This window comes from Triplophysa rosa, linkage group LG12 (genome assembly GCF_024868665.1).
Source record: "Triplophysa rosa linkage group LG12, Trosa_1v2, whole genome shotgun sequence".
Lineage (NCBI taxonomy): Eukaryota > Metazoa > Chordata > Actinopteri > Cypriniformes > Nemacheilidae > Triplophysa > Triplophysa rosa.
In genome coordinates, this window is record NC_079901.1 from 8,660,556 (window position 1) to 8,676,203 (window position 15,648).

Consider the following 15,648-nt stretch of genomic DNA (forward strand, 5'->3'; position numbering starts at 1 on the left):
ATTATTCTGTGTCTGTATTTTATGTTCTGCGTAATGTTGTTTGAAAAAAAAAGAGAGAAATAATTAGCATTTGGGGGGGATAATCAAAGAAAGTGGGTTTTTAACAAAATCAGACGAGTTATCGGACGCAAACGTAATTCTGCGCATGCTCATTCCGGTGCGCACGTGTCTCGTCACCATGGTAACGGTTCGTTGATTATCTTCATTGGCGTGATGAGGCTCAAACGGCTACACATACGATACTACCCGCCAGGTAATTTACACGTTTAAAGTTTTATATTCTTTCGCATAAACTTAAGAAACAGTTTATAATAAAAATATATTATTAAATCATTATTATAAAAATGATTTGTAATCGTGTGTTTGCTTTTGTGCAACGTAACGCCGACAGTTTTTTTAGTCAGGCCAAACTGAAAACGTGGCTTGACCCGCAACGGCAAAATAAACAAGGTTCAACGTTTTATGGCATTTTACAGGAATATTCCTGGATTATGAGAAAGGGGGAGAGTTGAGAACGAAATCCATCGATCTGTTAGACTTGACACCAGAGTAAGTATGGGTTTATATAAACAAATAAAAGGAAAATCACTCAAAACTGAAATGTCCTCCTGTTGTGGTGGAACTGAATACGTGTCGGCGTTACTGTTACAGCTAACATACTATTGAGTGAATCCCAAAACGTTTGATTCCTGCTTTAATAATTATAAGAGGCTGTTCCTGGTCAGCTAAAATGATTTTGATAATTATTTTCCCGAAGAAAAAATGTAGAAAAATGATAAATGCCATTTAAATAATATTTACTGGTTAATACACTATTTTGTCAATAGAGGGCAGCAATTTCCTACATGGACATGAGACATGGATGACACACTGTGGGTGGCGATATCGAGCCATTTTGCCACACTTCATTCCAAGTAGACTATTCCAGAGTGCACTCTGGGGTTACTTCTTCAGTCTGAAACCCATCAGATGTAAATTTTCACCTCTGTCGTGTGTACAAAGTTTTTGAACATGTTTAGACCCTTTAAAATATTTCAGGGATAATAAACTCATCATCTGTACTCGGCTCCTAATTTAAAAAAGTCACATTTTCAATTTCACTAAAACAAATATAGATGAAATCTTAAATCTATTTAGAGCCATTTTGGCACTGAGATTCTGTTAAAATTGTCTTGTTGTTTTTAAAGTTGTTTTAAAAGAAGGAAAGACAATTTGAAGTCTTTGCGAAAACAGATCACTCAGTTGTTTATAACTCATGTTTTTTATTATGTTATGTTTTTATTGTGTTTTGTATATGTATTTTTAAAGTTATTATTACTTAATAAAAACAACCCAGCAGCAGTTTGATTGATATTACTTTGCACAATCATTTTTATTAATTTATTTTGAAAATAGACATTTCTCTTTAGATATAAGTATCAGCTTTATTAAATGTTCCCAAATTTCTGTGTTTGACCATTAAAAATAGGTTCAGTTTGCACCCTTGCAGAAATAACATATGCATTTCATGTTTTTCACATGATCACGTGGTTTTGCTAAAAAAAAAAGGCAGGCATACAAACTTTGAAAAAAGTTGGCATATAAACAGTCAACATTGGCATATATTGCAATAAAGATAGCTAAAGTAAACAGGCTTTACGAACTAATTTTACCCAATCTGGGTTCAGATTCCAGGTGAAAATAGTCATTTTCCCATCTGAATAGTCATTTTTTACCCTCCTTTTAAAATATCGATTACTCGTGAAATATTCATCCTTTACATGTATTATTTTGGCCTTCACCACTGTTTATGTCTGTCTTTTTTCAGAGAAAATATTTACAAAACTTGGCAACTTTGACACAGAATGACACATATACATTTCTTTCTTTCTAGGACTGATGTGAATGAGTTGGTGTCAAACATTAGAGCTGCGGAGCCTCTCATCACTTCATCCTGTGTTGAGCAGGTGAAAATCCTCATCCACAAACTACAGGACAAAATCGGGCAAAAGGATGACCGCATGTTCTACTCTTTCAGGGTACTAATAAATATTTATTTATGAATGATCTGTTTTACAAATATAATGCACAAACATGTTTCAGTGCATTCTATTGGTCGGTGTAAATACAGTGCACAGAAAACGACACAAGTCAAACTTTATGAATGTCACTCACTTTGATGGTGGATCTATAGAAGTAAAGGTATTTCTAAAGTTGGTATCTACCTTTGTTGTCTAATGCAATGAAATTCATTCATGAATGTTCAAATACGTGTTGGTGCTGTATACACCTGGCATCTTCTGGAGGTCATAAACTGCCTGAAGAGCTTAAAAATGAAACATCCTATATTGTGTAGTTGTTGCTTATTATACTGGTTAGGTTTTCGATTAGGTTTGTGAAGCCCAGAACTTTCTCGGTTTAAGATTTCAACATTAACCACTAGATGGCAGCAGAGCTCAGCAGGTTTTGATTGACGTTGCTATACAAGGTTATTCCTACTGATGTATGGAAACAACACACTCAAGCTTATGGATTTAAAATAAATCAATGTGCTCCACAAGTGTTTATCTTCTCTGTTCTCCACAGGTGCTTCATGCTCACATCTTACCCCTGACAAATGTAGCCTTCAATAAATCAGGATCACGGTGAGGTTATCAGCAGTGCTCACATGCTTACCCAAAACATCTCTATAATTGAGTATGTGTCCTTTACTCTCCATCTGTTTGCAGTTTTATAACCGGAAGCTACGATAGGACATGTAAAATATGGGACACGGCATCTGGGGAGGAGCTGTACACTTTGCAGGGTCACAAGAATGTTGTATACGCCATCGCCTTCAACAACCCTTACGGGTAATAACACCCCTCTCATACGTTGAATCACGTACGCCTTCCAACTTGCCCTAAATCGTTCTGAACGGCTTACCCACTTTCCCTTTATTTCTCTCGTAATTTTTTTCACTTTGAGAAAGGCCTCCGATAACCTGTCCGTCTCATTCCTCTTATTTCTCTGCAGGGTTTCAGCACTGCAGGGTGACTTGTGTTGTTATTACGATCAGAGCATTTGTCACTTTGAGTCATAACACGAGCTCTTTGCTTTTTTCTCTTTGTCTCTCTCAGCGACAAGGTTGCCACTGGCTCATTTGACAAGACCTGCAAGTTGTGGAGCGCTGAAACGGGAAAATGCTTCTACACGTTCAGAGGGCACATGGCTGAAATCGTACGTCTGGCAACACGTTTACAACGGCTTCAACCAGAATCACATTTGTTTTTGTATTTACATTATTGTTCGCTTTTGAAAGAATAGTTCACCCGAAAATGAAATTCTTATGTTGCTGTTAACTAAAATACATCAAAACAAGATCCATTCCACTTTTAAGACCAGATACATGCGTATATTTACTTGAAATGTTTATTTATATCTCCATAATAAAATTGTGTGTTTACCAGCAACTGTGGTGGAGAAAAACACTTGCCATCTTGTTTATATATGCTTAAATGCCTTCATAACAAATCTCTCTGATTTATGTATTAGGTATGCTTGGCTTTTAACCCTCAGAGTACATTTGTTGCCACAGGCAGCATGGACACCACAGCCAAATTATGGGATGTTGAGAGTGGGGAAGAGGCATGCACGTTGGCAGTAAGTGTCTACTTTTCGATTCTGTATTTTTTCTTGTTAGTTGTTGGTATTCCATCTGCATCACGTCTCATCCTACACTTTTCCCTCCCGTCTTGCATTCCTCCATCGTTCCTCCTCAAGGGAATTATGATTTCTCTTTTATTCTCATTGATCTCTAGTGATCAGTGAAAACTGCACCCATGGGAGTGTTTATTAATGAGGTCATCATTAAATCTCTCATTAGTCCCATTTATGTGATCATTCAGACATTACGTCTCATGGCGATGAGTGGCACTTTGTTAAGCTGAACAGTACCTTAACATTCACACACACGGATAAATGTAAACAAATTTGTCCTGTGATGCACTGTGAGCTGAGGAGCGTGGGGGAGAGGGGGGTCTTTTCCTCTTCATAGCACATGGCAAAGCTGTGTGTGTGCGTGCGCTGCGTAATTACCCCACTTACCTCTCCAATTATTTCCCTATGAATCTAAATTATGAATAGCTCAACCAGATCTTAGTGATGAATTGGGGAAAATTAATATAATATTTCTTTGCTTGAAGTGGAACACTGCTTCTTTCATTCTTTCACAATATATCTCTGTTGAACACTTTCTCAGGGTCACTTTGCTGAGGTAATCTCTCTCGCCTTTAACACAACGGGCGACCGGTTGGTCACAGGTTCATTTGACCACTCCGCCATTCTATGGGACGTTCCTTCAGGCAGGTCAGTGTCCGAATCTTGAAGAAAGTAGCTGCAAATTATCAGTGACCGAGTCAGTGGTTTTGTTTTGTTTTCTTTTTTTAGGATTTTCAAATACTGTGGTTGAGGCGTGATTTATGGCCTGAAACTGTGGACGTGAACATGAAAATGCAAAAATACTTTAGTGACCAAAAATGTTGTGTTTGCAACAATAATGACATGTGAACAAGAATATTGTTACCTACCATGGAGTGTTTAAAACAAATTTATATTGTGATTTGGAGTTAACTTTGGTCATGATCTAGTGTACAGGTGTTGACGTTATCATTATAATTAGTGTTTTTTTATTCTCTTCCAGGAAAGTTTATATTCTTGCAGGTCATCGTGGAGAGATCAGCTGTGTACAGTTTAACTGGGACTGTTCCCTCATTGCCACTGCATCTCTGGACAAAACCTGCAAGGTTTTTACACCTTCATTTTATTTTCTCTTTCCTTACTAAATTGTCTTTCTTATAGGCACCAAGGAATACTTTTATTCTGACCATATAATTGAGGTCATGTTATAATTGAAGAAATCTTGCATCAAAAATAGTTTCATGACCATTATCTTAAACTCAGGTCAATTCAGGTCAAAATTCTTTTGTTGCGAAGTATGGCATGTTTTTTTTTCAATCCACCTTTATATCACCCGTTGGTTCACATGGAAAAAAACTGTACTGGGTTTATACAATAAGCACTGTTTTAACCATTCACATACATTGCTGTGCCATTATTAGATTGAATTTTTCAGTGCTGACCTATTATATTGTAAAATCCTTTTTGGACAACCATTGCCTTAGACGACAAAACAAAAAAAGTAACTGTGAATGGTCACTGTACATGTTTACATTACACTCACAAGCAGCTGGTGTAGCTGTCTCAGTTTGTCCTTAAACTGAATGTGTTCTGAATTCTCAAAGTAACAGTTGACATGGTACATTAACTCATCTGCCAAAAAAACAGTTTTTCATGATTTAATGTTCTGTTTCATTCACTTTCATCATTTCAGATATATTCTCCCATTGTCTATCTGTTGCAGAAGTTAAGATATGTTTTTCCTGACAGTTGGTAGAATGTGGTGTTTGTCAATGTGAATTGTTTGTGTCATAATAGTTTCTGTGTGCTTTTAGGTGTGGGATGTGGACAGCGGTCAGTGTTTGGCTACTCTCTTAGGTCATAGTGATGAGATATTGGATGTGTGTTTTAACTACAGTGGGCAATTGATCGCAACAGCCTCTGCTGACGGTAAGACACCACAACTTCCATTTCTACTTGTGATATTAGTTTAAAAGGGTGTGCTCACACTTCAGGAAAACTGTAAAGAACACATTTAGACATTTTTCACCACAGTGTTTACCTCAAAATCATCATTGCATTATTTTATTACTGTAATATGTATAGTTTTGTAAACTGTCTATGGTACATGCTTCTCTGAAATACTTCATTCTGATTCGTCAGTCGTGGCATTCAGTGGGCAGGCATTTCCAAATGAACTGTTTATCGCATAATGTCATGAACTATTGTATAATGCATTAATGGCAAAAAATACAAGGATAGTTCACCCCCCCAAAAAATGGAAGTCAAAGGGGTTTTTTTGCAGTAGAAAGTGATACAGATTTGATGTAAGTAAATGATTCAAGAATTTTTATTTTTGGATGAACTATTTCGTCAATTGTCATAAAATAATGTAAGTGTTAAAATATTTGGTCCTATTAATACGTTGCATAAATACACAACACTAGTTTTTTTTGGTTCAGTAGACTGCGGATTGAGAATGTGTTTGTGTGCAGGTACATCAAGAGTGTATAGTGCAGAAACATTTCAATGTTTATGTAAATTAGAGGGACACAAAGAAGAGATATCAAAGGTAAGAAAATGGCAGAGACGCTTTTTTAACTTGCTTTATCAATCTTATGTGTCACTCAAATGTCCACTGTGAATTAATAGCCCTCTCCTCTTTGCTTTTGTCGTGTTTATTGATTTTGTCTCTTCATCTACTCATTTCCTGTCATAATTCCTTACTGTTTATCTCTACCTTTGTTGCCCTCTTTATATCCCCATCGTCTTTAACTCATTCATATGCCTGTTCTCTCTCATTGCTCTTTCCATGTGTCCATTCTTACCATGTTTACATTCAGACTTATCTTTAAACCATCTAGCCATAATATCCTGTCTTCTCTGCCCTCCCTCCTCAACATCACCATTGCGTCAGAATATTTCCATTTCCTGCGTAAAGACGATAACTCAACTGTACGCACACGCTTCGCCTGTCACATCAACACAGGTCAAATTCAGTTCAGCTGTCTTTTTTCTGTCCGTCAGTGTGTCTATGCCGCCCTCTGCTTTTCCTGTTTTTTTTCTGTCTTTATCACATTGAAAAAGGATGTTCCCACAAGCACAACGAAAGTAATCGTTTCTGAGGGAATACGACGAAGGACTGTCCCAATGCATTATCATAACAAAAGGCTGAAATATAATTTGCTTTTTGTCTCTCTCTTGCACCATAGGTTTGTTTTAATCCGCAGGGGAGGCGCATTCTGACAGCAAGCGTGGATAAGACGGCACGCGTGTGGTGTGCGAGCACAGGAGCAAGCTTGCAGGTGCTGGAGGGACATGCCGATGAAATCTTCTCTTGCGCTTTCAACTACGAGGGGGACACCATCATTACAGGCAATTACACACACACACATTCAGAAATGCACAAATCACCCACAACAAAATATTCACACGCAATCGTACAGCAGCAAATTCAAACCTGGTTGTCGTTCTTTCTGCAGGCAGTAAAGATAACACCTGCAGGATTTGGCACTGAGACGCTGAACTCTGCTGAAGGATGGATTGAAATATTACAGCTCTTAGGATTAACCTTTACAATTTATAGAAAGATACCGAGTGTCACCTGTAATCACACTGCCAGACTTTATGAAGAAACAGGCAAATACATGTTTTCTCAGTCTGGAAAAACAAACAAAATCATGAACAGAGTTCATTGCTGTGTGGTTGTCTATTGACTTCCAATGTAACTATCCACATATTGTTTTCTGAGTAAGTCAGAAAAATTCTCTACTGTATTTAACCTGAAGTATTTAATATCAGTCTACGGTTAAAATGACATAAAAAAGACACATTCACTCTTTTCAGCAGTTCATTCACATATGTGTGTCTCTTTCCAAATAAAGGCTGCAGACATCTGAATCACCGTACGCAATTTTTATTTCGAAAAGATAAATACATTCAGGTATACTGTGACAGACCAGATAGTTTTGTGTGCTTCCAACTCTGATATTAAAACACTTACATTACTATTATGTCACTATGCGGAGAAAACCGTAACGCACCAGATTTCACGTTTACAAGTCGACTTTTACGTGACACAACTGTATTGTACCGCACGTATTCTAAACACTCTATACTTTGACATTAGTCCGGTGAGCCGTTAGCCTGTGGTCCTGTCTGGGCAATCAAAAACAAAACCTGAAATTTCCATTTGCAGTCCGTGTACATAACTCAGTCTAAACTATTTACATCTAGGCAAAATAAAATCTTTTAAATAACAGCAGTCACAGAAACCGAAACACACAATTCCGTCTGAGAGATACAATAAAACCGTGTTTGCCAATGTAAACTTTAAATAAACATCTTGTGTGCTTGGAATGGGATCTTTATATATATATATCTATACAAACATTTAAATAGATTTAAATCCCTACAGCATAGCTTCCATATTTTGTCTTAATAAAGTCTTGTGCATTGACAGGGGTTTGTCGTACGGTAAAAATCTGCAGGCTACAAAACGTCAAGGCTGATTGGTTGGTTTTAACCATGTTCCTCTAACCAGATCTGGCTGGTAACTAGTGGATCTAAGTTTCCGTGCACGTAAAGACAGGAACATGCGCAATTTAAAGGGAAATCTGTTGAGATATGCAACGTGCCAAAGGGCATTTCCAGCTCATTTTATGTGGTGATAGTTATGGACAAGGCATTTCTTTCTACAGTACATCCCAAAATTTCTGTGATCTATAAAAGATGTACACTTGTGACAGAAGGTGCAGGTATCAGGATAAAGGTTTGTAGTGGGTGTAAGCGGTGAATCTTAATGAGCATATCAAAGGGAAGAATGTGAGATGTGCTGGTGCTTACAGGATCCTGGGATTGAGAGCCATGAATACCTGTAAAACCAACCTGCTAACCTGTGATATGTGGAAACTCACAGCAGCTTATAAAGCTCTGGAAAAATGTGTCTGTACAGCAACAGCAGAATTTGTGGAGCCAAGTAGTGAATATCGTACGAATTGAAAGGAATTGGTTGTTGAAGCGGTTGCATTATAGGAGTAGTCTCTGTGTGGGGAGGTGGTCTTAAGAGATGTTTGTTGGCGTTCCAGACTATATACGGATATGTGGCGTCTCCAGCTTTTGGTCCATGCAGTGGATGTGTGGGCTCTCTAGCGCTTGGTTTTCAATATCCAGTCAAACAGGCTGGGCACAGTCCGCTCCTGGTCGAGTTGGCAGAACTGGGCCACGGCACTGAACAAGTCTCCTACACACCAAGCCTTCTGATTGGCCAACTGTACCACTCTGTGAAACTGATAAACAAATATGTTCTGTTCACTCACTGCATGCTGATGACTGTCTATATTCACAGTTTTACAATTGTTCTTCTCAGAACATAAAGCTTTTTGTAATTTCAGGGTAAAGGAATACTACTATTAATGACATTTCTGCTGAGTGATGCTGTGAATGTATGATCCTGGGCCAATTCTGTTTTGGCATAATTATTTATTCTAATGCTTTCCTCTTGCCCTCACCTTCGTGAGATTGTGCTCCTGAGTCTTGTTAAAATACAGCGCTGGTACTCCAAGTTCAGATGCAGCGATCCACTGAAGTGCTGCCCTCAGTTCTACATCCACACACTCGGACTCCAGGTCACAGTTTACCACCAGGAGCTCTCTTTGACAACTGCTGGCTGCGGTGGACAAACCTGATGTTACTTCTGCAAAAATAAGCAAGAGGCAGATTACTGGAGGGCACCACTTCCATACACATGATGCTGAATGTGATCTGTGTCCATGTAGTGTGTCTTTAGCATGTATTAATACTGATAAACCGCAGACTGCATGCTCTATAGTAATGTGTAATGGAGTACCTCAGAAATGATGTATTTTTGTGTGAAAACGCCAGAAGCGAGATAGCATTTTAGCACTTCCGATTCCATCGTCCCAAAGTTTATGGGCTTTTATTTAAATGTGTTTTTGGTAACATCATAACTCACCCCGGCCACAACCTGTTTGCACTTCTCGCTAACAAGTTGCTAAAAGCGAATATTTCCTTTGGCAGGTACGGTAGACGTCATCGTGCATATAAATCTCACAAATAATGCAACATTGACACAAATCTCTAAAAACATTGTTGGGCATTCATTCATGGTGTAATAACTTGCCAGGGAACACGATTTTAATAATGTTTGAAAGAGTTATTGGAGGTTTGGTGGTGGTGACGTTGATATCGAGTGATCGTGATGTAGTCTGTTTATCGCCTCATGCTAGCTTTTCACTTCTGCCGATTGTATTTAGGCTTCAAAAAGAACATGTATTGTGTTAATTTGTAAAGATGATCTTAATAGAAAAAACATGTGTCATGAACATTTGTTAATCACGGAGCTTATTTTTTGCGATCTTCGTAAAGTCTGGGAAAAATGCATAGGCTTTCGGTCGAGGGAACCACTACGGCACTAACTTCCGGGTTAGCCTACAAAAATAAGTCATCTCTGCATCAGAGACAGGGCTTTCAACTCATTGCATTGCATTAAAGACATAGTTCATTTACTCAAGCTCATGTAATTTCATACCTGTATAAATTACTTTGTTCCGATGAACAGAGAGAAAGATATTTGGAAGAACGCAAGTCATTTTCAGTTCCAGGATATCATTGACTACCATAGTAGGAAGAATTAAATGGTAGTCAAAGGTGCCCGTTTTCCTAAATTATTCAAAATATCTCATTACGTGTTCAACAGAACAACAACAAAAAAATCCTACTATGGTAGTGGATGATGTCCCAGAACTGAAAATTGCAAACATTCTTCCAAATATCTTTCTCTGTGTTCATTGGAACAAAGAATTTTATACAGGTTTGAAACAACCTGAGGGTGAGTAAATGCAAGATTTTTCATTTTTGGATGAACTTTCCCTTTAATGCTAAAACCTATTCTTTAACAGCCTTTCTGAGACAGAAAGACTAATCTCGTCTCTCTCTCGCGCTGAGTTGTATTCACATAGTCATTATAAAACATTCTTAAATATTCTTTATTTTTAGCTCATCTTTTTAAGAGCGATGCTCTCTTTAGATAATATTCATTTCATCATGACGTCTCGATCCTTAGAATCTGTTCCAAAATGAATCTCTCTTTTCTCGCTCGCTCACACCCGTCTCCTCATCTCTCTCTTTCTCACAGCGGGATGACGCTCTGCCTGTCGTCTCTCGTGACTGAAAGTAGCTTTTGTTCTTGCATGTGAATGAGTCATTTGTGAGGTGTGAGTTTGTTCTGGTGATACAAAAGTCTCTTTAGCTTTCTCTCTCACTCGTGCGCTCGCTGACGGAGCGGCTGTCTAACTGCTAGACGAGAAGCAGACTGTAGTGAAGGATGAGAGGCAGAGGGCAAGTAATGCTGCTTCAGACTATATATGCTATTTTAAGACGACCGCGGGTATGCAAACTTTAGTCACATAGAACGAGACAGTGACGAAAGGCCAATGTATAAATAACAGCAGAGGAAGAATAATATATAGGTCGAGCGAAAGATGATAATAAACATAATGACACATCAATACATCAGCACAAAATTATAAAGACCCAAGACTATTTTAGACTGGTTTATTTGTTTGTGTGTGTTGCAGTTTAAGAGAAAGCATCACTCACCGTCTGCCGGATCCTGACAGTGTGGTGCTTTCCTCTCTCTCTCCTCACTGCAAACAGATAGACTATCATTACGGGGTGGTACAGAGCTGTACGGAGCAATGCTGGCCATGTTCCAACATCATGGAGCCCTTCAGGGGGCAGTACTCTATTGCACTCATCTAATAAAAAGCTCAAAACAGTACATGACTGCAAGTCTTTGGCGACAGGGCCCATTATTAGAACTGTTGGCGCTTGAGATTGTTCCCAGACGCTAATTTACAGACACAGTCAACAACCCCTTGAATCCTGCTTAGTGAGCATACACAGTAAATGGTGTGTATGTATTTGCATGTGAAACCGTTGGCTGAAATGTGACAACATCTGATGCTAATTTAACCTAAAGTTTCTGTCCTCTGACTGTAGCGGGATTTTGGAAAGCCCTCAGGGTTATGGATGAGCGCTTAGCGGCCATTAGTCTCTCACTAAGTGTGTTGCTGTTGGATACCTGATTAGGCTGCTGGAGATGGAGTAGTCTGGAAAGCCCTCCAGGTCTGCCAATCCAATGCTGGAAGCACTGCTGTTCCCATTTCTGAAACGCACAAATGCACATTAAGGGATAACTGTGGACAAACACACCAAAATTATTTTGGGACGAATTTAGTCGAAATAAATTGCACCTGCTGTCTGCGTTGTTTTAGCACCTGGTTCACTAAAGAAATTATGCAAATCTGGTAAACCTGCAAACGAGCCCACACAATAGGTGTTGATCTCAGCACTAGATTGTGGTGGTGCAGCAATCTACAGCGATCTGGCATTCTTTACTGAGACTGTACAGCATCATTTCCCCTCTGCAATCCCGACACCTGAATCAGCTCTTTACAATGTCTGGATATATGCTGCATGTACGCAGTGTTAAAGTGACAGTTCACCAAAAAAATGTCATCCTAAAAATGTTCATCATTTACTCTCAAGTCATTTTAATCCTGTATGATTTACTATCTTCTTCAGAACACAAAAGAAGATATTTTGAAGAATGTTTGTTACCAAACAACACTCACCCCCATTGATCTCCACTGTATGGACACAAAACCACTGAGACAGTTCTCAGAATATCTTCGTGTTTTATGAAAGAGTCATATATAGGTTTTGAATGACAGCATTTTTATTTTGATTAGGCTATCCCTTCAAATTGTGTTAGGTAGGGTTATTGGTGTTAACTAAATTTCTGTTAATTGAAATGAATTAAAATACAGGTTAAAATATTATTCGATCAATTTAACGAAAATTATAAATGTTGCCTTACAACTAATCTGAAAAAAGATGAGACACTAACAAGATTAAAAGAAATGAAACAAATAAAAAATGAACCATAACTGATAATAAAAATACGCTAAACCTACCTAGCAATATATATATATAAAATATGCAAAAGCACATAACTAAAATTACTTTTAAAACTAAAATGATTTAAAAAAAGCCAATTCAAATATTAATAAAACCACAAAAGACTATTTTTTGACTAAAGACTAAAAATAAACTAATAAATACACTGTAAAAATCCTACATACTTTATTAAAATGAAGGAATTTTCCGTATTAAGTTTTCACAGTTGTTTTATCTGTATTTTATATTTTGCACCGCATTGCGTTGCTTTAAAATAACGGAAATGTCTGTAACATAAACGGATAAGGCACTGGCAGAAAATTACCAGTACATTTTCCGTTATTTATTTACTGTGTAAATAGCTTTGGTACCAAGCAAATAGCAAGTTAAAGATCTATTATAAGCCTAATTTACATAGCACAATAAAATAAAAAATGAACAAAACCAATCATACGGGTTTGGAACAACATTTAGTTTAAATATAACAGAGTGTAGCCTGTTTTCACTGAATCGTTAGTAATATGAAATACCGCACACAAAAGAGACACAACTCTTCTAAGTAAGAGCACCAATAATGCAGAAGCTGCTCATTTTTAGCAATGATCACTAAGGCATAAACAGCAACAGGGCTTGATGTGGAGAAAGAAGGCATGAACACAACCATGACATTTATTAGCATGGGCATCACTGGCACCCTTCCTGCCAGCTGATGACTATGAAAGTGTGCCACCTGTGCCAGCGCTGGCAGCAGGACAAAGCAGAGAGCAACTTTTCCCCTTGACGGGGCAGAAAGAAAACTGAGGAATGAAGTGGGGTAAAGTGAAAGCCAGATGGAGGCGAATGGCTGGATACCCAGACTCGGGCAAGTGAGGATGGCACTGAGCTGGCGCGGGTAGGGCAGCGTCAATGAGCAGGCCGGGCATGATTCAATCAGTGAGGAGGATTTGCAGACTCATTACCTCCTCTTCATACTGAGGTCAAGAGGATGTGACATGGCACCTGCCTGTCAGTATGAGGCAGATCCTGTCAGGGTTCTTTCTGTTCATTGGCTGTGGTGTGTTTGAGAGAAAGGTCTGCTTTAGGCTTCAGTTATGCTGTCAGAACTGTTTACTGAGACGGCTGTGCTGGACTACACTCACAAATGGAGTCTGTCTCACTTCAGAGAGCTACACTACCTCAGGCTTTTGCTCAGTGTGTATGGTAGGAAATAACCTTACAGAAAAACTAAGAATGTTAATTTTGTGTGATTACGTACAAAAAACGAGTCAATTAAAACCTTTTAAATCAACTGATGGAATTAAAAATAAATCATGTAATTATTTTGATTTCAATCTTTTAAAAAAGATTGACAGCCACAGTAAAATTCATTATTGTGAAAGGTTTCTTGCCAAAATGAACATGTTGTCATTATTTACCCACACTCATGTTATTCTAAATTCACATGAGTGGTATTTTTTCACGAATCTTTTCAGAGTTTAACATTAAATGAAAATTCACAGTGACTAAGGGGATGAGACCTACTATAGACCATTTCGAAGGGAGAACTTCCCGTTTTAGTTTTTTAACATTCCACAAACGTTTGTACAAAATAAAAGCTAACGGAACAATTTTAACAGAATCAAAACGTTAAACATCTTTAAGAATGAAAAAAATGAATCCAGGCTTCTGGACCAGTGTTTACCGGGGTCCATAAATTCTGAAGTTTTCTGAAGCCATTTAAGATCTTTGTGTGTTGAACAGACTAAAGTCAGTCACTCAAAACACAACAGCAAAAGCCAACATTTTCCTCTTGATTTATATGAATATTTGCCATGGTCATTGTATGGCAACGTTGCACTTTTGTGTTGAATAGGTTGGAACAACTTGATGGCGAATAAATAATGACATAATTTTCCTATTTGGGTATACTCGCCCTTCAAGGGCACTGGTTGGTTACAGACTTTGAAGACAACATTTTGATGTTAGAGACTCAAAACAAGACAAAAATGATCTGCCTATTTTAGATGTTGAACTCTTACTAACCCTAACTAAGCACACAACCCCCACACCAAAACAATATCAATTTAAATCTATAATTAAACTGACCTGTTATACAGACCATTGGCTTCATTTGTGGGATCTCTGATTCAACAATTCAATCTCGTCTACAAAGATGAGGGAAGCAGGTTCATATATGGATGCTACACTGCACTCTGGGTAGACCCAGCGCAGTCATATATTAGCATCTAGCACATGTAGCTAATGAAAAGCCAAATGGGGAAGCCACACCATCCAGCAAGGCATGATGGTCTACTGGAAGACTGACCCCTCGCTTAACTGGATAAAGCTACTGATGGTCTCCTCCTGGGGGTCGTCATCAGGGGCAATCTGGGCCCAGCTGCCTGAGACACTTTCCTCACTGCTAGCGCTGAAAGAGTGTCGTTCCACCTCCACATCTGCAGAGGGCACTGTGGCCTCTGATGAACGCCTGTCTTTGGCACTGCTGAGGGGGAAAAGAGGATACATGGCAAAACTGCAGCGTCACAATGTGCCACCAGTTCATCGGGCAGCAGCTGATGGTCTCTGCTACGTTTTTAACAATATATTTCATTCAGTGGCGGAGCCAGAGGGGGATCCAAGGTGGCACTGAACACCCCTGTCATCCAATTAGCCACCCTGGGTGCCACCCCAAAATTTGAATCACTACTTATGTTGATTGACATCTGATTTCACCTTTCGTGGAACAACCTCTCGTACAGCCAATCAAGTTCAGGGTATGAATATTCTGACCAATCAGAGGCATTTAAAGGATTCACCGGTGAAGAAGAGCTGTGCTGATGTGCGTCACGCTCAAAAAGTTTATCATTAACAACCGCGTACAGATACGATGTAAGAAAGAGATTCATTAGTAGTCAGACTCTTTACTGTATTACCTGAAGCCTGATTGCCTGATGTTGGATGTTCTTTGTTTGTTTTCTATATATTTCCTGTTTGAATAACTGCTTTTTATGTTCCTTAGAGAATCAAAAAATATAAAATAATTCATTTCTT

The 15,648-nt window shown here is 38.5% G+C and overlaps 2 protein-coding genes across 9 annotated transcripts in view; one reads left to right on the forward strand and one right to left on the reverse strand.

The window, feature by feature from the left end:
* Window positions 1–110: 110 nt before the first annotated feature.
* daw1 (dynein assembly factor with WDR repeat domains 1) lies at window positions 111–7,796 on the forward strand. 4 transcript variants are annotated; one of them, XM_057347376.1, is made up of 13 exons: window positions 113–253; window positions 477–549; window positions 1,874–2,018; window positions 2,566–2,624; window positions 2,709–2,831; window positions 3,099–3,198; window positions 3,514–3,621; window positions 4,220–4,326; window positions 4,661–4,763; window positions 5,472–5,586; window positions 6,195–6,208; window positions 6,849–7,011; window positions 7,119–7,796. In XM_057347376.1, exons 1-13 carry the CDS (start codon window positions 214–216, stop codon window positions 7,151–7,153), a joined length of 1,185 nt encoding a protein of 394 aa, XP_057203359.1. In that variant the 5' UTR covers window positions 113–213; the 3' UTR covers window positions 7,154–7,796. The 4 variants fall into 4 exon arrangements, with proteins under 4 accessions (XP_057203360.1, XP_057203359.1, XP_057203358.1 ...); XM_057347375.1 differs by having other exon boundaries at window positions 114–253; window positions 3,538–3,621; window positions 6,132–6,208; XM_057347374.1 differs by having other exon boundaries at window positions 115–253; window positions 6,132–6,208.
* sphkap (SPHK1 interactor, AKAP domain containing) overlaps window positions 7,519–15,648 on the reverse strand; it is a 74,873-nt gene continuing 66,743 nt past the window's right edge. For 2 of the 5 annotated variants that reach the window (XM_057347368.1, XM_057347371.1), the window contains 5 exons: window positions 14,924–15,100; window positions 11,741–11,824; window positions 11,257–11,303; window positions 9,147–9,331; window positions 7,519–8,924 (listed from right to left, as the gene is read on the reverse strand). In XM_057347368.1, coding sequence (XP_057203351.1) covers window positions 8,784–8,924; window positions 9,147–9,331; window positions 11,257–11,303; window positions 11,741–11,824; window positions 14,924–15,100 — 634 coding nt within the window. In that variant the 3' untranslated portion in view covers window positions 7,519–8,783. The remainder of the gene's footprint in view (window positions 8,925–9,146; window positions 9,332–11,256; window positions 11,304–11,740; window positions 11,825–14,923; window positions 15,101–15,648) is intronic. The other 3 variants (XM_057347369.1, XM_057347370.1, XM_057347372.1) reach the window with 3 other exon arrangements.